Here is a 25,736-nt window from a genome sequence, read left to right on the forward strand (position 1 = left end):
TCCTCCTCATATATCTTTCCCCTTGATTTGGTGTGACAGTTGAAGGAGATTAAGAGTGACCCAGAAGGGGATTCCTGCACAAAAGGAGCCCAGGTAAGAAGGAAGTTCTCTAGTCCTGGGTCCCATGGTTCTCTCTCGCTCTCTTCCTCAGTTTGTCATCATTCATGTGCCAGCTGCTCCGGACCCATGGCCTCTCACTGCACAGCCTGCATCCAGCCCCAGGCTCTGCGCCAAGGCCACTGCCTGTCCAGCTGTGGAGAAGGCTTCTACCCTGACCATGGGGTCTGCAGAGGTAATGTTGGTTTCCTCTTCATTCTTAGGAGACTTTCCCATCACAAGGATAAAGATTTAAGTTACTTTTCAATGCACTTTTCCCTACAGTGTATCTTATATGGCTATGCATACATTATATGCTTTTTTTTTCATTGCCAAGGGATGCTCTGAAAAAATTAACATTGGAATATTTGTGATGACACCCAAAAGTTTGTGATTTTTCTGGCTGTCTTTGAGAGGACTGTCGTTTCCTTTACCGTATATTAAGATGAAACCAAACTCTTCCTCATTTTTCTTGTTCTCTTAGCATTGCTAGTGGGGTTTTTTTGTTTGTTTGGTTGGTTGGTTTTGGTTTTCATTTTGTTTTTCCCTGAAAAACTTTTTTTGTTAATGATAAAGCAGAGCAAACTGAGTTTGCTCAGTAGCAGTAGCAATGCTTCTGGCTGAGTGAAATGGAAACTCTTTAATAGCTGTTTGCCAACAAGACTTTGGGTTCATTGTGAGGGTGGGATCATTGCCTTTTGAAACTAGAACATTGGGGGGTGCCTGGGTGGCTCAGTCGGTTGGGCGTCTGACTTCGGCTCAGATCATATCATGATCTTACGGTTCGTGGGTTCGAGCCCCACGTCTGGCTCTGTGCTGACAGCTCAGAGCCTGGAGCCTGCTTCGGATTCTGTATCTCCCTCTCTCTCTCTCTCTGACCCTCCCCTGATCATTCTGTCTCTGTCTGTCTCTCAGAAATAAATAAAACATTAAAAAAAAAAAAGAAACTAGAACATTGGGAGCAAATACTTCAATTAAGTGAAATTAATTTATGTTTACTTATTTGGTAGGGCATCTTGGAAAAGAGTTTGAGAATCATTACAAGAAAAATATATTTAAAACAGGGCAACTGCAATAAATATTCTGAAAAAGAAAATTTAGAAAATCTTTTAAAGAACTTTTCTAGAGTTAACTGTATCAAAGTTTAGTATATCAAAGAACTATTGTAAAGAGTTGATTATATCAAAATGTGGGCATGAAATAGTCCCAGTACTCTGTCTGCCTCTGATTTCAACCAGTAGTCAAGGAAAACAAGCAACTGTGATGGACTGTCAAATTCTTGCTGCTCCTCCACAGGGGACTCTTCCTGCTCTGGAAAAGCAGTCTTTCCTCACATAAGTTCTAGGAAAAATCTGTTGCCTGGACGCCTATAACGTGGGTGATGGATGACACATTGGACAATAATGCAACAGCTATCTTTAAAAAATACAGTCATGGCCTTTGTATGGGTGCTTCTTAAACTTTTCAATAAAAACTGAGGCCATGATATTAAAACATCATTCAGTGAATGTGTATCTGGAGAACCAAGCCAATATTGTCCAGTTTGCTGAGTTTTTTTCACACTTTGGCTTGGCAGCTCTTACAGAACCTGAGAGATGTGACCAGTTAACATTACCCTCACTGTGCCTCTCACGAATATTATCACCCTGTGCTGTGTATAGAACACTAGAAAGCAATTTTCTGATGGGCTGTATCTGGTGAATTCTTCAACATGGTTTAGATTTAACTAGGGACTCCCCTTGGTTGCAACATATATATGACCCTTGGATTGTTTTCTGCATTTTATTCTTATTCGCAGCCTGTCATTCCTCTTGCCTCACTTGTGTGGGTCCAGAGCCCTCTCACTGTGCCCAGTGTAAGAAGCCTGATGAAGGACTGCAAGTTGAGCGGCTCTCTAGGGCGAATATCACCTCTGGCATGTGCCTGTCCCAGTGCAGAGCCCAGTTTTACTTGGAGAACACTGGACTTTGTGAAGGTGAGGAAGCATGATTTGAGGAAATGTTAGGTAGCTTCTGGGCTTTGCTCTTGAGAGATCCTGGGAGGTAGGACCAAAGCCAGAAGACCTTTGTTTTCATGTGAGAACAGTTCCAGGATGCTTGTGAATGGAGCAGAAGACTGACATGCAAAGGAGACCCCACTCATGTTCTCCTTCCCTTGGTGAATAATAGATGATCTTAAAGAGCTGGTTCCATTTACCCCACTGTCTCAAAAGTTACATGCTAAGAAGTTCCAGACAGGAATTATTTGAGAGACAGTATGAGTAGCTAAGAAAGGCCCAGTGCTCATTGTAGAATTCCAGTTATTATTTCTTCTAATTTGCTACTCTAAATATGAATTGGCCCCGTCAGGGCAAAATCTGGACTTCTGTCAAAATTTAGAAGTGATTCCTGCCATTGCCTTAGTATATCATCTACAGAGAATTGATGCCATCGTGAATAATTTGACTCAGTAGCTGGATCATCTATGAGTGGTTGAGGAGGCGAAGGGGAGATATATGTAATTTTGGGGGGAAGTAGGGAAGGCCCCTCTCTGCTCCTACATGAAGTTGCCTTGCTGTTGGGTAGATTATTTGACTCTCAAGCTACCTCACAAAAAAATCAATACTCATATTTTTCGTTGTGAGCATAACATATGTTCATTAAAGGAAACTTTAAATGTAGAAGCAGAAAGATAATCTGCCCATCATCTACCACCATCTACCACTTGGGTAATTGCCTTTACCATTTTGCTGTAATATATCCAAGCCTTTTCCTGTGCATAAGTTTGAGTTTTTATTTTTACCACGTAACTGTTAAGCATACTGCAGATTTAATTTTGTATCCTAGAACATCCAATGTTACATTGGAATATACTCTCACATAGAAATGATGGATTTCAAGGTTAAGTTAAAAGATTTTAACATAGTGAGTCCTATGACATAATAGGAAGTATTTAGATTTAGAATATAGAGACCCCGGGTCAGACATTTAAGCTCTCTGAGCCTTTGCATTCACAACATTAGAATAGGGATAATTACCCTTCACACAGGCTTTTTGCCGAGATCAAAAGAGGTTAGGAGTGTGAACGTTCTTGGTAAATTGTAAAGCCTCGACTGTAATAAATCTCAGTCCAAATACTCAGGTATTCAGGAACATTATAGAGGCAATCCCCTGTTCCCTGGGATGCACCAGGCTCCAGGGAAGTTACCCAGTGCCCAGAAATTAGGGGAAAGATCTTCACTCTCTAAATACACTGATTTCTACCCACATATGCATTGCCTAAACTCTCTGTGGTTCCTTAATTCTCATGGCTCCGTTTCCACAACCACTTCTGAAATACAGGAATCTTTATTGCTAAGTGTCCCAGTGCCTTCCCAAGGCACACACCACACAGCCTTCCCCCTCTGATTTTGGGAGAAATCAAGAAGAAATCTTCCCAGGCCACTCAGCATAGTTAGCCTCTTCCTATAATTTTGGACACTCTATTAAAAATGAAAAATAGGGAATTTGAAGAGAGATCAGAAAAGAGAAACAAAAATGATTAACATCTGTAAAGTCAAGTTGTAAATAAAAATTAGAGTGACTAGGGTTATTCAGCCAGAAAATAATGCTACTGTTGATTTGGTACACACACTAGGTGAAGGGACTTACTTGTTTTTCACGTAGCTATGGTACCTTATGGGGTTAGGAAGGCAGCTATATTAGAGGAGAAGAAATGGAGGCTTTGAGAATTTAAGGCTGTAGCTTGTTCAAAGTCATGTGGCCAGCACAGAGGAGAGTCCAGTGGAATTTAAGTCAACCTGACTCCAGTATCCATACCCTATTACCTGGGTGCTACTGTGTTATGGTTACTGAAGAGGCAAGAGCACACTATAGTAATACTGCAGGATTGGGACATCTTGGATTTAAGGAAGCATCGTTGACAAAGGGGAGTTTTCTGAGAATCCCATTATACAGACACCTTTTTAAAAGGATTAGGGTCTAATCCTTGTGGAATGGTTTAATTGTGGTCCATGTGAAAGGTCTACATTGACCTCTGGAGTCCCTTGTACCTGATGGTTTTATACTAGTTAACATAATAATATTATGTCTCACATATATAGCTATCTACTCACATTTATCACAAAATACTTATGCACTCTCTGCTAGGTAGATCATTGTACTCAATTTATAAGTGATAAGAATGTGGGAGAAAAAGGTTAATTGAGTTGCCCAAGATCCCATTGGGAAACTGAGTACAACCACCAATTGTTTCCAACCCTGAGTATTAAGTGTGTTGATTGATGTGTTCCGTGTCACTCATCTCATATCTCTGGAAACCTTTTTGCCTTCCCACAATCTGTTCCATTGTCGATTCAGCCGAAGCGTTGCCTATGAAATCAGGCTTGGGAGTCCTATGAGATTGCACTGGGCTCTCCTTCTCGCACAGTCCCAGAAATGCCCTTGCTTCTTTGCAGAACATTTCAAAGGGTTGCAGTTTTTTGTGGCTGTACCAACGAGAGTTTATTTTGCAGCACTTTTGCTCTCAAGCGCCTTTCTATAAAGAAGAGAAAAACAACTGTTTTCTGGAACTCTCCCTCTTCCTCTCTCTGAGACTGCAGTTCCGAGTGATTAGAATATTACTGCAGCTAATGAAAGTGAGAAGCAGATGCATTATAGGAAGAAGCAATTTGCTTAGAGTCTGAAGTTGTGTCAGAAGTTATCATGAAAGTTCCTACTCAGAGCTACATGACAAACCCAGGAATTACCTAGTGGAAGATGAAACAAAACTACTGGAGATATTTGATTAACATCCAAGTCTATGATTGAAGGACAAAAAAATACAAAATTAACAAACAGTGACCAAAGAGAACCTTGTTTATTAGTAGCTCGAGGGCAGTCCGTTTTTATTCATTCCTTTTACAAATGTCTATAGAGTGGTTCCTTGGTGCCAGTCATTGTCTGGGCGCTGGAGGGACATTCAAGGATCAGTTGGACAAACTCCCTACCATAGTCAGATTTATATTCTAGTGAGAGAATCAGATAATAATTAAATGAATAACAGCAGCAGTAACAAAACCCATGTCATGTACTTGGCTAGTGGTCTGTGCTATGAAGCCCACAGCAGGTTAAGAGGAGGGAGAAAGACAAGTGGGCTCCAAAGCAGAAATGCTATGGTGAGCTGGAGATGGCCACCTGCATGTGTTTGTTCTGTGATTTTGGCTCATTCTCAAAAGGGAACTTGGGGTACTTTAGGAGATGGAGCTTTGACGTTATGCTTTTTCTTTATTTTCATATGGCCTCTGTGTTTGCAAAATGTGGCTAGAATTGCTGGTATAAAAAACCGTCTGTTACTAATTGTGAAAGACAATATGGAGGCATTTCCAGTAGTCAACCCAAACTGTGCATGTTTATTAAATATTAACATTTAGTATTAACTCAAAAAGGATTTTAGTAATTTTATCCAGAGTTCATTTCACCTATTTAAACTGATTCTGTCAGCATTGACAGATTCTAGTTCATTAACAAAACAAACAAACAAAAAACCAGGAGATAACCCATCAGCTCCCTTGTACAAATAAAAGAATAAAAACTCAATTCCTCCAAAACCTCCAGACATCAAAAAACTATCCTTTACTTTTTTTCTTTTCAAATTTTTATTTACTTTCTAATTAGTTAACATACAGTGCAGTATTGGTTTCAGGAGTAGAATTCAGTGATTCATCACTACATACAACACCCAGTGCTCATCACAAGTGCCCTCCTCAAGGCCCATCACCCATCTAGCCCATCTCCCACCCACCTCCCTCTGTCAACCCTCAGTTTGTTCTCTATCTTTAAGAGTCTCTTAGGTTTATTTCCCTCTCTCTTTTTTCTCCCCCCCCCATATGTTCATCTGTTTTGTTTCCTAAATTCCACGTAAAAGTGAAATCATATTATTTTTTACTTTTTTATCCATCTACCCCCACTGTTTTTCCAAGCCTCCCTCCATGAGTTCATGAATCTATATGAAGTCTCTAGGGTAGAGCTGGGTAGGAGTCTGCTATGTTGTACAATTCCAGGAGTGCCATTCTGATGGTGATTCTTATGACGGGTGCCTCCTGGAGTCATTTAGTGACAGTGCAGCATAGGTAGCTGTGCATGGCAGCCCAGAGTGGATGGACAGGAGAAAGCACCTGGATCTCTTGCCACTGGGAGACTTTTCCTCTTTCCTATGAATGTTCCTAGGATCAGGCAGATCTCTAAACTCAGTTTCAGATTCTCCTTCCGCTCTTGTTGAGGTGTTTTATTTTTTATTTTCTTTTAAAAGGTTCAACTATATTGAAGCCTTAGCTTTTAGGTGAAGTCTGCCTAGATCAGAGCTTTTCATAGAATCTGTTGGGAATCCTGTGAAAATTCAGATTTAGTAGATCTGGAGTAAGGCTGATGCTCCTGGTCCAGGGACTATAGTTGAATAAGCAAAGCCTCTAATTTAAAAAGGGCAAGTATATAATTTTATCATTGGTATCCTTCTTTCTAACTAAAGCAGTTTTTAAAAAAAAATCTCAATTTTTATTTCTTCTCATTGCATACAGCTCAGAGAAATCTTAAAAAATACAGATAAGAAAGATAAGAAAACAAAAACATCTTACTAGGTTACCCAGATTTAGCAAGTAAAAATACAGGATTAAGAAGTAAAAATATTTAGCAAATAAAAAATGAATTATTCAGTATAAATACGTCCCAAATATTGCCTGAGATATTCTAAAATTCTATTTACTGTTTATCTGAAATTCAGATTTAACTAGGGATCTTTTATTTTATCTGTAAATCCTACTTATAACCCTTTAATCTTAAGACAACCCCTTTTAATTTTATGGGGTATTTTCTTACAGTTATTTACACACAGACACACACAGACACACAAGACACACACACACACACACACATCACCTCATGGCTAATTAGTTCCTTACAACCAAGAATTTTATTAGAAATTTTGTGAGTTTATATTTAGTCCCATTTTATAGATGAAGAAAGGAAGACTTAGAAGAAACCGACTAACAAATGATTTAGCAACAGAGGATCCTAGGCTTTAATTCAGGGCATGGTTGCTCAGGAAGTACTTCCTACCGAGCCCAGATCCTTTGCTCATCATTTCACACTAAAGCTTTACAATTTAATTTCAGGCCAGGCCGTCTCAATTAATGATGCAGCTCTATCACCATGTCAACAAATTGGCAGTGGCGACGAGGAGCTGAACATAGTCATGGTGATTAGATTAGCCATGTAATTGCCCTGATTCTGTGGCAAATGAATGGTGGATTCTTTCAGTTCCCTCATGGTTCAGCAAGAGGGTCCAAGATGATCTGGTTTTGAGGGCATTACAAGTTTTTAAAAGTGAACTCTGTACTGCAATAGTGAATTTGTTTTTCCTGGTGAACATACATGAAAAAATTATTAATAAAACAGCAATAAACAGGATTCAGCAGCACAATAAAAGGATCATACACCATGAACAAGTGGGATCCATTCCTGGGATGCAAGGATAGTTCAACATATGCAAATCAATCAATGTGACACATCACTCTAATGAAATGAGAGAGAGAAATCACATGATCATATCCATAGACAGAGAAAAATGATTTGATATAATTTATCATTCTTCCATGATAAAAAAAACTTACAACTATGTATAGAAGGTATTTACCTGAATATAACAAAGGCCATGTATGAAAGGCCCCACAGCTAACTAACATCATACTCAAGGGGGAAAAAACTGAAAGCTTTTTTCTTTATTTTCTCTCTCTCTTTTTTAATAGTTTATTGTCAAGTTGTTTTCCATATAACACCCAGTGCTCATCCCTCAAGTGCCCTCCTCCATGTCCATCACCTCCCTTCCCCTCCCCGCCACCCTCTCTGTCCTCAGTTTGTTCTTGACATTCAAGAGTCTCTCATGGTTTGCCTCCCTCCCTTTCCCCCACTATTTTTCCCCTTCTCCTCCCCCATGGTCCTCCATTAAGTTCCTCCTAATCCACCTGTATGTGAAAACATACGGTATCTGTCCTTCTCTGCCTGACTTATTTCGCTCAGCATAACACCCTCAAGTTCCATGCTACACATGGCCAGATTTCATTCTTTCTCATTGCCATGTAGTATTCCGTCGTATAGATAAACCACATCTTCTTGATCCATTCGTCCGTTGATGGACACTTAGGCTCTTTCTATGTTTTGGCTATTGTTAGGAGTGCTGCTATGAACATTGGAGTGCATGTGCCCCTATGTATCAGCACTCCTGTATCCCTTGGATAAATTCATAGCAGTGCTATTGATGGGTCATAGGGGAGTTCTGCAGTAGTGAATTTTACTTACATGTCTTTGATGTAGTATGTCAGTAGACACAGTGCATTAACAAGGAGTGAAGAGGTAGGAAAAATCCCAGTGGCCTTGTTCCTGTGATGGCATCCTTCTCATTCTACTTAGAATACATGGAGCTTTAGCTAGGTAAGCATAAGAGAAATTTTATTTTATTTGTTAAATTTTTTAAACATTTGTTCATTTTTGAGAGACAGAGAGACAGGTATGAGCAGGGGACGGACAGAAAGAGACGGAGACACAGAATCTGAAACAGGCTCCAAGCTCTGAGCTCTCAGCACAGAGCCTGACATGGGGCTTGAACTCAAGGACCACAAAATCATTACCTGAGCTGAAGGATACTTAACTGACTGAGCCACCCAAGTGCCCCAGGGAAATTTTAGCAACCAGATCTTTCCAGGCCATATTTTTCAGTCTTGAAGACTGTATTGCCTACTTAGGCTGAGTCTTATTATAGGAGCCAAACTGCACAAAGTCAATACAGGTTAGGAATCAATTAAAAAAATTTTTTTTTCCACTAGTTTTATTGAGATGTAAATGACATAGAACATTGTGTTAGTTTAAAGTGTACAGCGTAATGATTCAATATATGTATATACTGGGAAAGGATCACCACTGAGCAACTTTTTTTCTTAAATAGTTTATTGTCAAGTTGTTTTCCATATAACACCCAGTGCTCATCCCCACAAGTGCCCTCTTCCATGACCATCACACATCTTCCCCTCTCCTCCACCCCCCTCAGCCCTCAGTTTGTTCTCAGCATTCAAGAGTCTCTCATGGTTTGCCTCCCTCCCTCTCCCCAACTATTTTTTCCCTTCTTTTCCCCCATGGTCCTCTGTTAAATTCCTCCTAATCCACCTATACATGCAAACATATGGTATCTGTCCTTCTCTGCCTGACTTATTTCGCTCAGCATAACACCCTCAAGGTCCATCCATGTTGCTACACATGGCCAGATTTCATTCTTTCTCATTGCCATGTAATATTCCATTGTATAGATAAACCACATCTTNTGTCTCATGTTCAGGTCCTTTATCCATTTTGAGTTTATTTTTGTGTATGGTGTGAGAAAGTGATCTAGTTTCATTCTTCTGCGTGTTGCTGTACAGTTCACCCAGCACCATCTGTTAAAGAGGCTGTCTTTTTTCCATTGGATACTCTTTCCTGCTTTGTTGAAGATTAGTTGGCCATACATTCTGGGTCCAATTCTGAGTTCTCTGTTCTGTTCCATTGGTCTGTATGCCTGTTTTTGTGCCAATACCATACGGTCTTGATGATGACAGCTTTGTAGTAGAGGCTAAAGTCTGGAATGGTGATGTCTTCCATTTTGGTTTTCTTCTTCAATATTACTTTGGTTATTCAGGGTCTTTTATGGTTCCATACAAATTTGAGGATTGTTTGTTCTAGCTTTGAGAAGAATGCTGGTACAATTTTGATTGGGATTGCATTGAATGTGTAGATTGCTTTGGGTAGTAATGACATTTTAACAATATTTATTCTTCTGATCCATGAGCATGGNTAACAATATTGATTCTTCTGATCCATGAGCATGGAATGTTTTTCCATTTCTTTGTGTCTTCTTCAATTTCCTTCATAAGTTTTCTATGGTTTTCATCATACAGATTTCCTATATATTTGGTTAGGTTTATTTCTAGGTATTTTATGTAGTTGTGAATGGGATCAGTTTCTTGATTTTCTAATGCTTCATTATTGGTGTATAAAAATGCAACTGATTTTTGTATGTTGATTTTCTACCCTGCAAGTTTGCTGAATTCATGGATCAGTTCTATTAGGCTTCTGGTGGAGTCTGTCGGTTTTTCTATGTAGAGTATCATGTCATCTGTGAAAAGTGAAAGTTTGACTTCTTCTTTGCCAATTCTGATGCCTTTTATTTCCTTTTGTTGTCTGACTGCGGATTCTAGGACTTCCAGCATTGTGTTAAACAACAGTGGTGAGAGTGGACATCCCTGTCATGTTCCTGATTTCAGGGGGGAAGCTCTCTGTTTTTCCCCATTGAGGATGATGTTAGCTGAGGGCTTCTCATAGATGGCTTTTACGACGTTTAAGTAAGTTCCATCTGTCCCGACTTTCTCGAGGGTCTTTATTAAGAAGGGATGCAATATTTTGTCAAATGGTTTTTTTTGCATCTATCGACAGGATCATATGGTTTTTATCTTTTCTTTTTTAGTGTGATGTATCACATTGACTAATTTGTGAATATTGAACCAGCCCTGTAACCCAGGAATGAATCCCACTTGATCATGGTGGATAATTCTTTTTATGTGCTGTTGAATACGATTTGCAAGTATCTTGTTGAGTATTTTTGCATCCATATTCATCAAGGATATTGGCCTGTAGTTCTCTTTGTTTGCTGGGTCTCTGTCTGGTTTGGGAATCAAAGTGATGTTGGCTTCATAGAATGAGTCCAGAAGTTTTCCTTCCATTTCTGTTTTTTGGAATACCTTGGGAAGAACGGGTATTAACTCTGATTTAAATGTCTGGTAATTTAATTAATTAACTTAAATTAATTAAATTAAATTAAATTAATTTTAATTAATTAATTAAATTACCCAGGGAAGCCATCTGGCCCAGGGTTCTTATTTGTTGGGAGATTTTTGATAACTGATTCAATTTCTTTACTAGTTATGGGNTATGCATACTTGAGAAGAAAGTGAATTCCATGGCCTCTCAAATTCCCAGATTTTGTAAGAGTTCCTGTGGCTTCAGGCCTTCTCTGTTTGAGAGATGTGGGCGAGTGAAATATATGGAGCTCCCTACTTCTCCACCATCTTGCCTCTTCTCCAGCAACTTTCAAATAGACAATACTGTTTTAAGTGGTAGTCACCATGCTGTACATAACATCTCCAGAACTTATTTATCTTATATCTGGAAGTTTACACTTTTTGAGCAATGTCACCCATTTCCTCCCTGGCAATGACCAGTTTGTTCTCTGTACCTTTATTGTTCAGCCAGCCCTAGCTGTTGAGTGTTTTTCAAGTGCTTTTTGGTTGTCTATGTCACTTTCTTTGTTCTTAGTGCCTCTAGTAGTTGAGGGTGTGCTAAGTAGGATTTGTCAGTGTCCCAAAGTAGAAGATCTCACTCAGCAGGTAAGATGCTGGCTGATTGACACTGGAGCCTCAAGCAGCAGCTTTTAACTCTTGCAAATATACCTCTTTGAAGGGAACACTGGGGGATGGGTATTTCAGTCTGCTACTTTTGCATTGAGCCAAGGGGTGTTAGCCAGCCAGTTAAGAACTGTTTCTTTGTTTGCTACAGTCCCATTGAACCAGTGAACTGTAACCTCACTGACCACCAGAGCCAGGTTGTCAAGGGGGTGTGAAACATGTGCATAAACTCTTTCCAGGAAGACACAAATGACCTGGAACAAGGCAGAGGTAAAACACAAATATGGTGTCCACCTCCCAGATCTATTAGAGGCTCACAGTCAGTAGGCCTATATGTGCTTGTTAAATTAGAAACCTGACCTTTAGCCAGCAGTTTTTAAGGTATGCGAATAGGTCTCTTTCAGGGAATGACTGGGAGAATGGGCTTTTCTGTCTTCCTGTTTCTATATTGAGCCCTGGGGGGAAAACCACCACTAGTTTTTGTGAGCCCTTTAAGAAATATTTCTTTACTTGCTATGTAGTCTTATGGGTTTTGCAGGTTCAAACTCCTTTGGCTTTTAGAGCTACGGTTTGTGGGGGGGGGGTCCCATAAATGGACTCTTAAAAGCTGGGACACCACATGTTAGCTCTAAACCCTTCATTCCTCAGGGAGAAACTGGGAGTTCTTTGCTGACTGTATGGAGCTGTGCAGGGTGTTGGGGTTTATGGTAAGAGTGTCTCAGCCTTACCTGATGGATTCCATATATTCCATTTTTTTCTCATTTGCCTGATGTTTAGGAGTCCCTCAACTAGTTTCTGGATTTCTTTCAGAGGGAATTGTTCCATGTGTAGCTGTAGATTTGGTGTGAGTTGGAAGTGAGTTCAGGAGCCTCCCATGTCACATCTTGGACTGGAACACCATTTTTTTTCTTTTTAAACAGGAAATTCACCAATTTTTTTTTTTGTCAGTTAATGAACATGCTTTAGGTGATCAGGAGAAAAAGTACATTGTTTGTATTTTGATCTATTTAGTTGTTGCTAAGTTTCACCAAAGGCCTTAAGGCAAGGAGCTTTAATTAAAGAAATAAATGGGCAGGAGTCTGCCTGCTCAGCTTAAGAGTATGTTATTATTTATGCAGTTGGGATTCCCATGCATTAATTGAAGAAAATACATGGCATCTATATTAAGCAACATACTTTAATGTAGTCCCCAGAGTGCTGACGTAAGATGTATAAATGCATGCCTTCTGGTAATGTTCAATCTTCTTCATATGCCCCTTCTCGTTTTTATAGCATGGGTGTGCTCAACTTTGGGGATAGAAAGATGAAAATGATATAGACCATGCCTTAAGGAAAGCATTATCAAGTAAGGAAGAATGACATTTGAACAAGCAGTTAAAAGAATGTGATACATGCTGTTGTAGGGGCTAAGGGCAGGCTGCCCTGAGATGGGCCACTTTGGCATTAAGACTATTTTCAGTTAAAAAGCAATCAAAACCCAGCAGATTCAGGAAAAGCTCTTTACCTTCCCCACACTTGTCCAAAAAGGATTTAGATAGAGGACCTGCTCCAGGAAGAGAACTATCACCATAGATAGCTATGTTATGATATAAATTGGGTATGATAGGGAAGAACCTAGCAAGATCTATTTGATCAAAGTCCTTTGTATGTCCCATTGTTTCTGAGTGGCCCAGCAAACATTCATTTACCTAACATTTACTCTGTTTCATCTTCCTGAGGATTGCATGCCTTCCCATTGAAGTCTCAGACCCCTAACCCATTCTTCTTAGTTTAAGATAATGTTTATACTTCATTTGCATGTCTTTGCAATTTCAATGTCTATATGGCTTCCCCATATATATTTTACTAAATTTGATTTTCTCTTGTTATTCTGTCTCACATCAGTTTGATTCTTATGCCAGCTAGAAGGACCTTGAGGAGGACAGGAAAATTCTTGCTTCCCAACTGTAATGGCAGTAAGCACAAGTTCACAAGTAGCCCTCCCTTGGCCCTTACAATAGCATGTACCACGATCTTTTGCTTATTCAGATGTCAGTCTCCCTTACTTGATCATGCTTTCCTTAAGGCATGATTTATATCTTTTTATCTTTCTATCCCCAAATGAGCATAGAGGAGACTGACTCTGTCTGGGAGAGAGAAAGTATGAGAAAAGATTTGCAGAGAGAAAACTACATCATCAGCCTGTTGAAGGATTTATAGTTCATCAGGGAAGAAGGTGCGCAATAGCATTCCAGGTCAAGGAATCAGCAGGTGCAAAGGCATGGCATATTTGGAGAAGTACGATGTATTTGGTATTTTTGCCATATAGAGCCCAAAGTGGTGAACTGCGGGAATGATATGGGAGACATGGTGATGAGTCATGTCATCACATACTTTATTACTACGCTAAAGAGTTTAAAGTTGACATTCTGGGTATTGGAGAACTGTTAAAATATTTTAAATAGGGGAATAATCTGGTCAGTTTGCATTTTATAAAAACCAATCCCTTACTTGTGCAACAGGTAAATGGGGAGAAACAATGGGACTGGTTAGGAAGCTGCTGCACTAATCCACATCATGAGTGATCCTGAAGGTCTGCACCAAAGGGTCATGGGATGGTTAAATTGGGATAGATTTGGCAGAGGTTTGGTTTAAGGAGTAAAACAACATGTCTTGGATGGGTTGTGGTGATGGAAAAGTAAAAGTCTAAGGTTCTCAGCATGTATGTCTTGGTGAATGGTGGGACTACCAAGTGAGGCAGGGAGTAAAAAAGAAAGGCAATGTGGTGGGTTGGTTGTAGAATTAGGGTGGATAAAGGGTGCAATTTTGGGCAGAAGAAATGTGATGCTATTATTTGCATTAAGTCCATATAGGCTGAGCTTGGAAGTAGATGATGAGTAGCATTTTGGAAATGAGGAGTATGAGATACCAGTGAAGCACCAAGTTAGAGATATCTCCTAGGCAGCTAGATTTACATAATTGGAGTTCAGAGTAAAGGCCAGAGCTGTAGACATAAATTTGAGACTCACCAGCATGGAGGTCATCATTAAAGCTATGGATAAGTTTTCCTAGAGTGAGAAGAAGGGCAGAGGGTGCCAATTTGGGAAGCTCCAATATTCCTGACATAAACAGAGAAAGGCTGGAAGGAAATGATCAGAGAGATAGGAGAACTAGAAGAATGTGTTGCCAGTGTTTGCATCCACCGATTATCCACCCACTGGCTCACCTACCTTCCCACGCATTCAATCCACAGGAATCATTGATTGGGAACTTTCGACATGCCAGAGACAGGGATGGTGATCAGTACTCCAGGAATCACAGAGATGGAAAAGATGTGATGTTGACTCTTAAGTTGTTCTTAATCTAGTGGGGGAGGAGGTGATAGAGAGAGAAGTTAAATCAGCTCATTTAAAAAAAGGAAAAAAGAAAGAAAAAGAAGGAAAAGGAGGGTGAGGGAAAGGGGGAGATTGATTTTATTTGACTTAATTCATTTCAATTTTCATCCCTTATCGCAGGACTCCTACTGTATTTCCTAGAGGATTTTTGATATTTACATCATAATTCAAGAGAAATCTACCTCAAAAATTGTTTTTGACATAAAAAGCCAAGAAATTTTATATAATATGAGAGTGGGGATGCTGGATCACTTTTTATATCATTGAAAATAAAAAAGTAGTATGTTTGTTGCTTGAAATTTAAATAGGGGATAGGGTAGAATAGAATAAGAGTAGAATAGAACAGAACAAAAATTGATATGTTTTAATTGTTTTAGGTAATATTTTTCCTGGGGTCCCGTCGAGTGGACTTTACAATCATCTAAGGACAGTTTTAATGCCAACATTTTTAGTGCTTAAGCTGCTCAGTTATGCTTTTTTAGAAATATACTTAGCCATCAACTAGAAAGTCACTCTCTAAAAATGTAGTATTATGTGGGGAAATTATTCATAGAACTTCTTTCAAATCTTTTCCATATATGCCCTGTAATGGAGTTAGTCTTCCTTGACAGATCTTAGGCTTCACACCAGAACTCCTGCTATGAAAGCAGCTTCCAAAGAATGATAGAGCCTCATTAAAGTCACTGCAAGAGTGTAGATATTTCCCAAACTGGTGCAGAATTGAAATTTCGTGAGATTGTTTTAAAGGTGCAAATGCCTGTACGTACAGAAACACAGCATTGTAGAGGAAAACACTGCTTTGACAAGGTGGCCACCCAGTATGTCCCTTTCTCTTTGTGCCCCTCGACAACTAACAGGCTCATTATCCATTTAGTTTTTAAACATTTCCATTGACCCCAGCTCTGAGGCTGGCCATGGTGATTTTTAGATTTCTAAAATCTAGTGGGTGACAAAGGGAATTTCTTGTGGAATTCTTGGCCCGTCAGTCTTCAACGTGTTTGTCCTCTTTGCTTTCCTGTTTTATAAATTCAAAAATAACTTCTATTTATAGTGAGCCAGGTTGTCACATTGTCTTTGTGACCAAATGGAATGAAATAAAATATGGTGTGTGCTCATAAGGCATTAATTCATAGTCCCCTAGTTTTCAATTCCACAATGATATGCTTTGATTTCCTATTTATTAGGGAGGTGTAATAGGAAGATCTAGGGATTTTAGCAATCTTATCAAGTCTAATATAAACATATTGGTATTGTCGTAGGTATATTTAAATATGTGGAAGTATGTTGCTTCCCCAAATCATCCTGGAAAGCTTTGTGTTGACAGTATAATTTAGCTGATTTTTGAAATATTGCCACCTGACTTTCGATTACATGCCGTTTCATTCGTGTTATAAGTGTCTTGCATAATGGGCTAATGTGTATCCTTCCTTAATTATTTGCTTACTTATTCTTTTTTTCTGTTTTGTTTTTTGAAAAGGCAATATTTTCTGAGTAATTTTGAAAATATTTGCGAAAAAATTCTTATTGTGATTTGTGCTAATAGAGTTGTTTACAAAACAGTATAAGAAAGGAAATTCTTTTAAAAATTGGAGCTCTAGCTCTGTTTTTCATACTGTAATAAATACTGTTGAATAGGTATAAAGCTCTGCAGTATAACCAGAGAAAAGAATCAAAATATTTATTAACTAGTAACTCAAGGCACTGCCCAACCCAAATAGATATTGGCCTTAGCTCAGGAACAGGGTTCCCAAAGCCTCCTGGTAGAAGTGTTACCTTTTAGGTGTTTGTTTATAGATAGGGCAGGATGTCAGGGTGGGGTCAAAGCTGCAGGGAGCACTAGAAGGTTTAGGACTCAGTATATATCAGCCAATATTGGCAGTGTAATATTTGATAACCAGTTCCGCTGGACCAGGGCATCTTAGCTTATATTAGCCTCACAAATGTTAAAAAAATATATGTTGCATTTTTATAAGGGTTTGGTAGAAATGGAGACTTCAGTGGTATAAAATCACATTTGGTTCTTCCAAGCTGCTGGTCTCTGTCTGGGTATTTGATAGAAGGGGCAGAAGAAGCAAAAGAGGAGACTCAGAGTGGTGTCCCTGCAGTTGTGGATCTTGTCCACTGGATGGGCAGAGGGTGGCCTGAAATGCGTGGGGTCATCCACACGAGTAAGAATCAGGGTTTTGCCTTACTCACCATTGTATCCCCAGCACCTAAACCTATTTGAGACACAATAACAGATGAATGACTGGAGGTGAATGACTAGCTCTTTCATAACAGAATTTTTTTTTTTTCCTGACATTCACTGTTTTTTTTTTTTTTTTTTTTTTTTTTTTAAAAAAAAAATTTATAAATATTTTTTACATTNNNATTGTTTTAAATATTTAGGTGCTCCCATATTCGGTGCGTAGACATTTATGATTGTTAGTTCTTCCTGATGGATGGACCCTGTAATTATTATGTAGTGCCCTTCTTCATCTCTTGTTATTGTCTTTAATTTAAAGTCCAGTTTGTCTGATATAAGTATCGCTACTCCGGCTTTCTTTTGATTTCCTGTAGCATGATATATATTTCTCCGTCCCCTTACTTTTAATCTGAAGGTATCTTCCCGTCTAAAATGAGTTTCTTGTAGACAGCATATAGATGGATTTTGTTCATAACAGAATTTTATTATTATTCAGGTATGCTGAGGCCAACAGATCAGGAGATAATTGAAAAGAATGTGTTACTCACAGTTCCCAGGAGGAGGGAACAGACAGAGGCCACACCCAGAAGCACCGGGGTTGGTCAAGAGGCAGAGGGAGTGAGGGGAAAATGCAAGCAAGAGCCTTTATTGTGGCTTCTGTGGGAGAGAACAAGTGAGGCAGGGTAAGCAGTTTCAGATTGGCTAGTTTGAATTTCAGTGGGCTTTGGGGTATAGGGACTGTCTCCAATTGGCAAGGAGATAGTGGCCCCGGGGTATGCGTGTTAGGGAAGGTGATTGCTGTGTGGACTTGGGACTGGCTAGTTAGCATTTGAAATACACTCTACCAGGATAGTCATTTACTATCTCTAGGAATTGGCTAGCCCTGGAGGGTAGTCTCTTCAGGATTTGCAAGACCCCAGATGTCAAATATCAGAAAGTAAAAAGGGCATGATTAATACACTGGCCACCCTTGAGTCTTGATGCAAATATCACTTTATTCTCTTTTTTTTTTTTCTTTTCACAGAACATGTCCACCGTTGTTCTGGTTTTTGATGTTTTTCAAATTTTTATTTAAATTCTAATTAGTTAACATATACTGTAATATTGTTTTCAGGAGTAGAATTTAGTGATTCATCACTTACATGTAACACCCAGTGCTCAACACAAGTGCCCATCACTCGTTTAGCCCATCCCCCAGCCCACCTCCCTCTATCAACCCTCAGTGTGTACTCTATCTTTAAGAGTCTCAAATGATTTGTTTCCCTCTCTCCCCTTCCCATATGTTCATCTGTTTTGTTTCCTAAATTCCACATATGAGTGAAATCATATGGTATTTGTCTTTTTCTGACTGACTTATTTCAGTCTTCTCTGGAAAAGTGTCTATGTATGTCTTCTGCCCATTTCTTCCCTGGGTTATTTTTTTGGGGGGTGTTGAGTTTGATAAATTCTTTATAGATACCCTTTATTCTTAAAGGTCTGATGTAAGCAAGCGGAGATGTCTTCTTTGTTCTTTGCTTCTCCATTTCTTTTTATACCTATGTATACTTGTAACATAGCACTCAATGACAGTAATTACAGTTAAGATGTATTAAGTCCTTACTGTATACTTAGCACTATCTTTATAACTTTGCATGAATCAAACTCAATTAATGTCCACAACGCCCCATGTAGTATGTATAGTTTAAATTCTCATTTTATACATGAGGAAGGAGGATCCTTGAGAAATTACATAAATTAGTCAAGGTCACATAGAGTTGTGACGTGATGCTCTTTCTCTACTATACTTTGCCTCCCATTAATTGCAGCCCAGTTCCTTACTCGTTACGTCTGTTGATGCAGCTAGTTTGGGCAGCTCAAAAATGTTGGACGGTTCTTTTCACCTGTGTATGTTCAGTCTCCATCAAAGTAGGCACCATATGCATTTTTGTGAATGGGTAAGTAAAGCTTCCATCACTGTTCTCTATAATTTGAGAAGCCTGATAAACAGCCTGTTGCTTAATGATGGAGGAGGAACTGTCCTGAGGGAGGGAGACCTATTTTACAGCTTCCTCGTTTTTACTTGACATTCTCTAAGAGTGGAACTTGGGAAGAAGAGAAATGTATGACTCTGCAAATGGTTATTTCTGTTCCATGGCATTTGTGCCTTACCTAATCTGGGTCCCACAGATGCTTGCTTTGCAGGATATGGCCTTTAGAAAGAAGTATGTGAGATGTGTACCCTGTCCTTGGGAAAAAACTAAGTGAATATACAGAACTTATTCCAATCCAGGAATGTTAACAGGAAAGACAGAGCTACCACACTTGTCACACAGCAGCTTTCTTGATTGCCTCCTCTGCTTTATCTCTCTTCCAGCTTGCTACCAGTCCTGTTTCAGGTGTGCAGGGAAGAGCCCACTTAACTGCACAGCCTGTTGGCCTTCCCAAGTGCTGTTGGATGGGCAGTGTCTCTCCCAGTGCCCAGATGGATATTTTAGCCAGGAAGGTGGTTGCACAGGTGAGTATGTAATGTGCTGGGGCATGTTCCCTATGCCATTGTTTTGTCCCTGTATTGCAACCAGGCTCTGTCATTGAAACCTTTTCATACCAGGGCACTAGCTTTAGGTTGTACATCCTTGTCTTGAACTTGTTAGGAGTAAAGGCACAGAGTGAGGGGAAGAAGTGAAGTTCTGTTCTTCTAATAGGGAAGTATGGATGGAGTGAAAAATTGGAGTCAGCTTTGCCCTATGCATACAAGGAGGGGTAGATTTGTTGGTGTTCATCATGTAGATAAGCTACTATGGCCAGGTTCTAATGCAGTTGTGTGGGACCAGGCATTTGGCTATAACTCTAGAGTTCTCAGCCCCACTTCCTCTGGCTACAGCCCAAGAGAGCAGAAAAGAGAGCAAGATATTTATTTTCTTTGATGTGTCGGTCCAGTAAGTTTTTAACAACACCTTTATGTTTCAGTGACAGAGATTCTAGAAATTACTGGTTGAGATTAGTTCTGGGTTTTATTGGAATTGACAAAATACTAAAATTTAAGCACCTTATTGTAGCACTGTGTTTTCTTGTATCTCCAGAAGAAAAGATAAGACAAAACACATTCAATCATGATTACTATTTTATTTCTAAAAGTAGACTCTTGAGGCCTGCTTACATGCTTGTTGTGAAATTGTTTAACATGTATTTCTGCAGTCAGAAAACATATAATAAGTGCACAGAACACTTTTAAATGTTTGTTTATTTATTTTGAGGGAGAGAGAGGAATGAGCACAGGCTCGTGAGAGAGGGAAGGGCAGATAGAGAGGGAAAGAGAGAGAATTCCAAGCAGACTCCACACTATCAGCCCAGAGCCTGACATGGGGCTCACTCTCACAACTGTGAGATCATGACCTAAGCCAAAAACAAGAGTCAGATGCTTAATTGAGCCACCCAGGAGCCCCAGTGCACAAAATATTTTTAAAATCAATTAATACTTGTTAGGTTCATCTAGCCTCAAACTCCAAAGAAGAAATCCTATGTAAATGCAAATCTAGACTGAAGATCAGTATTATATATTCATTCTGGAATTTTCCTTTTTCCAAGTACCTTTCTAATCTCTCTAGGCCCTTGATGGGCTTACTCTACTTTAAACACTCTATCAGGCTCAGTGGGAATGTTCCTGTTTTCTTTGGGTTTGTCCTTGAAAACTTGTCTGTCCTCATGTACCCTCTCCCTGGTCCCACTGGCTATTCTGTGTGGGAAATTGTTGGGGGATTAAGTCTGAGTAGCTCTAACTCCCCTCTCTCTATGTCACTGCCGGCCTGAAGCCAACAGATGGACAGTGTCCCAAGTTGGCAGGGCACCCCTGTCTCTGGAAATCTGGTGGGGAGGAAGAATGGGAGGTAGAAGTCATCCTGAGAACACGAGTGTCTTTAGAACAGGCGTTTTCCAAGTTAAGAGCTTCAGGAATGCAGGAGGGATGATAGCTCACACTGGCCTTCTAATCAGCAGCTCACTTTGTTACTTGCTTGCCTTATTTATTTGTTTGTTTTATATATAACGCCTTATCTTCCCTTGGCCTCTTGCCAGAAGAAGTGAGAGGCGGTTGACTATACTCAAGATCTGTGCCTCTGCATTCCACCAGCTCTGTGCCAGAGGGGAATTCTTTGTCATCAGTTCCTGCAAGCGCTGCCCAGCTCCGGTCCTTACCTCCCCTCCGCTTGGAATCAGACACGCTTAGACCTCCTCGTCCTTGGCAGAGAAATCCTTAAAATCCCCTGCTGCCGGCCTTGGCAGCATCAACGGCGGCCACAGCGGCAGCCTTCTTTTACTCCTCCTCGCCCTTATCTCTACCGCCTACGCCTCCTGTGACTTACTTGTTGTTTCCAGGGCAGTCCCCATGAGTAATTTGATGCTTTCTCTGGGAGAAAACATGGCTTTGACATGGTTTTGTATAAGGAATTGAACTTCAATCCTGGCTCACAATAACCTCCAGGAAGAGGACTTTCTGGTTTTTTGTATTTTAATTAAGTGTTGCTGCTAATGGGAGGCATCCAAATTGTGGCCTGAAGGGAGAGCACGGCTGGCATCTGCCTCTAGTGAGAAGTATTGCTGTCCCTTGCTGTGTACGGTTCCCCTTGGCCTGCCAGGAATTTCTGAGAAGCAAAATGTCACCCTCTTCTCCCTATCTAGCTCTTTGAGTCACTCAAGGTATTTTAACAAGACAGAGGGCGTCTTACCACTCCTTCAGCTTTCTTCTGCTTTGTGACCTTGATCTGAATGAACTTCTTTACTTCTATAGATTGGAATGGCCCTGCTGGGGCTTCTGGAATGTGCAGCCAGTCACTCCAATTTTGATGGTTCTAGAGTCCATGTTCTGTCCATGGACAGTGTTTTCATTGACAGCAGAAACATCGTCTTTTGGTCGAGCCCAACGGTATGCCAGGCTTGCTCAGGAATCTTCGAAAGATGATTAGTGTTTGAAGTCTGCTCTTACTGTAATTTGCGGAGTACATTAATGCTCACAGGGTGAGTGGCTCATTCGAATCCTGGCTCTCGTTTCTCTCCCCAGAATGCCACCCCACCTGTAGGCAGTGCCACGGCCCATCAGACTCCGACTGCATCTCCTGTCACCCTCATGTAACTCTTGCTGGTGGGAGCTGCAGGACAAGCTGTAAAGATGAACAGTTCCTCAACCTGGTGGGGTACTGCACTGGTGAGTGAGAACTCCTTCAGAGTCCTGGGAATCACGAGCCAAAGGCGGGGGTTCTTCATACCAGGCTGACGAAGGCAGTCTTGTATTTGGGGGAGCCTGAGTGACTTAGTAGGTTAAGCATCCCTCACTTGATCTCAGCTCAGGTCTTGATCTCAGGGGCGTGAGTTCAAGCCCTGCATTGGGCTTTGTGCTGGGCATGGAGGCTACGNTATATATATATATATATATATATATATATATTTGTCCTTTGTCATCAGATGAAGAGCTCCTTTTTTGACAGTCATTTGTCTTATGTCCGGAAACTTACTTCATTGCTTCCTATCAGACATTTAGTAAACATTTGTATATTCAAATGGAATCTTCTAATAACACTCTTGAAACTCCTGAAAGAACTTGGAACCTTATGTTAATGAAGATTGAAGTGATGATAATAGTACCTTATGTGGTGCACTTCAGCTTAAGATAGCAACGCATTTCTTCAGTCACTCTGAAGACTCTCCCTCTTGTCTCTGTTATCCTCTGCCTCTTGCCGTGGAGATGTTTTGCCATCAGCCTTAGGCACAAACATTTAGGGAGATTAACCTGAAAGCAAATCAGTTGTCTCAGATTGGATTTTTTTTCCTCCTCATTTTAGAACTCAGATTTTAAAAAGTTGTATATTAGGAAAGTAGCCCGGAATTTGGGTAATGATGAAGAAGCCATACTGTGTTTAGGGTTCACCCATCCATTCATAAAACAAATATCTTTAGTGTCTACTCATGGCCAGATGCTCAGAACACAGAAAAGAAAAGAAAGAAAAAAGGAAAGGTGAATGAGACAATGGCTATGCCCTCAAAGAATTTATGGTCTAGAGAGAGGAATGTATAGACTAGTGGGTTATTACATATTTCTCCAAATTGTAGGCGAAACTTGAAGAGATTTGCCTGCAACAGCTTTGGTCACAGCTCTGACTGGCTTGATTGGAAGCATTCTGAGATGCCTCTGGGAAAGGTTAAAAGGCTAGGATCTGGTCAGATGCATGCTGCAGAGGTTAATCTGCCTGTTGGACTTGTCTTTGGGCAGCTATATGAGGTGTGGTCAGTGGTCTAGATCATATAGTATGGAGCAAACACATTCAGTCTGAGACAGCAAAAAAGGAGCTCTTCATCTGATGACAAAGGACAAATATGGAGAGACCTTTTTTTTTTTTCTTTAAGTAGCCTCCATGCCCAGCACAGAGCCCAGCTGTCCATTTTGGGGGGTGGGGGCACAGCACGTCAATGACAGCCCTCCAAGTGTGGCTGGTAGTGCCGTGGTCCTGGGTGATCCATTCCTTTTTGCACATGACCTTAGCTGATGGCTAGACAGTGGGGTTCATAGTTTATACCCTAGGAAGACTGAACTGTCAAGAGCAGGGCTACAGCCAAAAAATGCTGGGATTCAGGGGAAAACTCGGTTGTAAAGACTGCAGACATTTTAGGGGCAATGAAAAGTGGAAGCTTGGAGAATCCAGGCTTGAGACTCATGAGATACCCCACAGTTGGAGAGGGTGAGCCTCTTGCCAATACTGGCAACTGTAGGCCCGGCTGACTTGGGAAGTGGGCAGATAGGAAGCATCAGTGCCTACCTTTGAAGAGGAATCTGGAGACGCAGGGGCTGACTGTTAGTATAGTTGTGAGCTTGAGTTCAGCAATCGCTTCTTACTTTAGGATACAAAAGAATGTCTATTATGAGAACTAAGAGGTTCTCATGGTTTCAGTACATTAGTAAGTATTCCCATAGAACCCACAAGGTGCTGAGTTGCCATTTGAGGGGACACAGAGATCTTGCATGCTACTTAAGGAGATGAATCAAAACACAATTGGCAGTTGACAAATAGTATAAAGCATCTTATGGATAGCACCAACTGGCAATATGGGTTGTAGGAGTTCAGATACAAAAAGCGTTGTAGGGAAGGGAGAACCTAAAATTCTTCCTGAATTTTAACTAGGATTAGTTAGACAGAGGGAGGGTAGGCAGGATTTCTGGGTATGGTTCCCCAGGAGATGGGCCAGAGGGTGGAACATGTGGGCGGTTTGTGGCCAGTGAGTGGTCCCACCGGGCTGAAAAGCATGGTTTGTATTAAGGCATATTAGCTGAAACGATTGAAAAATTTAAGTTGGAACCAGGTCTAGAGAACCCAGAGTTCTAGGCCAGAAAGTTTGAACTGAATCTTGTGGTCAATGGAGCCATGAGAGTTTGGGAGAAGACTGTGCCTTGACTAAGGGTGTGATATGGGCAGGACACCTACAAGCTATGGAAGATGAACTAGAGCAAGGAGAGATTATAGTCAGAGAGAGGAGTTAGAAGGGTGGACCTTCATGATGGCTTTTCTATTTCCAACCTATTCTCTATGTGGACCCTAAAAATTTTATGCTGGGGCATATTTTATAAGTAAATGTTTATATAAGGAAGTTGGAAAAATTTAATTTTTAATGAGCTCTGTTCTCTCCAATGTCCCAATGTCCAGAGCCCTCTTTGATAGTAAATTAGGTGATTAGGAGTCACATTAATTTTTTAAGGCTAATAGGGGACCGTTAGCATAAAGAATCTAGCTTAAATGACTCTGGAAATCCTCAGCCTTGGAAGAACACTTCCCGCTAAAATGTGCTGGATGGGACAAACCTTGTCTGTCTTAGGAATTGAGTATAGTAAGTGAAGGTTTTTCAGGAAGATAACCATTGTGTGATGCTTAGAAATCCTTTGTTGAATAGACACTGGTGTGTCAGTATTTGTTACAGAAAAATTTGATCAGTAATTTCAGTTGTTGATCTTTTAAAGGAATGCACTGACCCCAAAGTTTACTTTTTCAATAAATATATGACCTTTCCAAACTCCTCACACTTCTCTCTGTAGCACTGTAATGAATTCTTTCACTTACAGCTTCATTAAACATTTTCTTAAACACACATTCCGTGCCAGGCACTGTGCTGGGCCCTGGGGATGCCCACATGAATAAGATAAGGTGCTTGTATTCAGGAAAAGTACAGCATAGTGGACGAAGGGCATATGTTTGTATATGATGTTGCTGTGGACAGGAGGCAAACCTGGGGGGCAGGACTCTAACCCCCACTGGGTTTGGGGGAGGGTGGGTAGTGAAGGCTTTCCAGAGCATATCGTAACTAAGATGACTTTGAAAGATGAGTAAGAATTAAAGGGGTTTGAAGATTTGGAGGAGAGAACATTCCAGAAAATGAGCCAATGACCATGATCTATTTGTGCACCAACAAAGAATTAAGCAGAATGTCAGCCCTGAGTGTGGGAGTCATGGTACCCGACACAGAAAGAAACAGCGCCAGTCAACAAGGCCGTGTATGTTATGTTTAAGGAGAATATACTTTGTCATCAAGGCTGTGGGGGGTCTCTTGGAGGTTTTTAGGAAGGGGTAAGTCGTGATTGCATTTCTGTGAAGAGAAAGAACCACTGAAGATTGTGTAGAACACAAGACTG

The 25,736-nt window shown here is 40.4% G+C and overlaps 1 protein-coding gene across 1 annotated transcript in view; it reads left to right on the forward strand.

Moving 5' to 3' along the window:
* Positions 1-25,736, forward strand: part of FRAS1 (Fraser extracellular matrix complex subunit 1) — a 423,467-nt gene that overhangs the window by 215,898 nt on the left and 181,833 nt on the right. Inside the window, exons 17-20 of the mRNA XM_077770550.1 lie at positions 152-292; positions 1,895-2,071; positions 19,446-19,586; positions 22,125-22,268. Coding sequence (XP_077626676.1) covers positions 152-292; positions 1,895-2,071; positions 19,446-19,586; positions 22,125-22,268 — 603 coding nt within the window. The remainder of the gene's footprint in view (positions 1-151; positions 293-1,894; positions 2,072-19,445; positions 19,587-22,124; positions 22,269-25,736) is intronic.

The sequence above is a fragment of the Crocuta crocuta genome, unplaced genomic scaffold (assembly GCF_008692635.1).
Source record: "Crocuta crocuta isolate KB4526 unplaced genomic scaffold, BGI_CrCroc_1.0 scaffold236, whole genome shotgun sequence".
Lineage (NCBI taxonomy): Eukaryota > Metazoa > Chordata > Mammalia > Carnivora > Hyaenidae > Crocuta > Crocuta crocuta.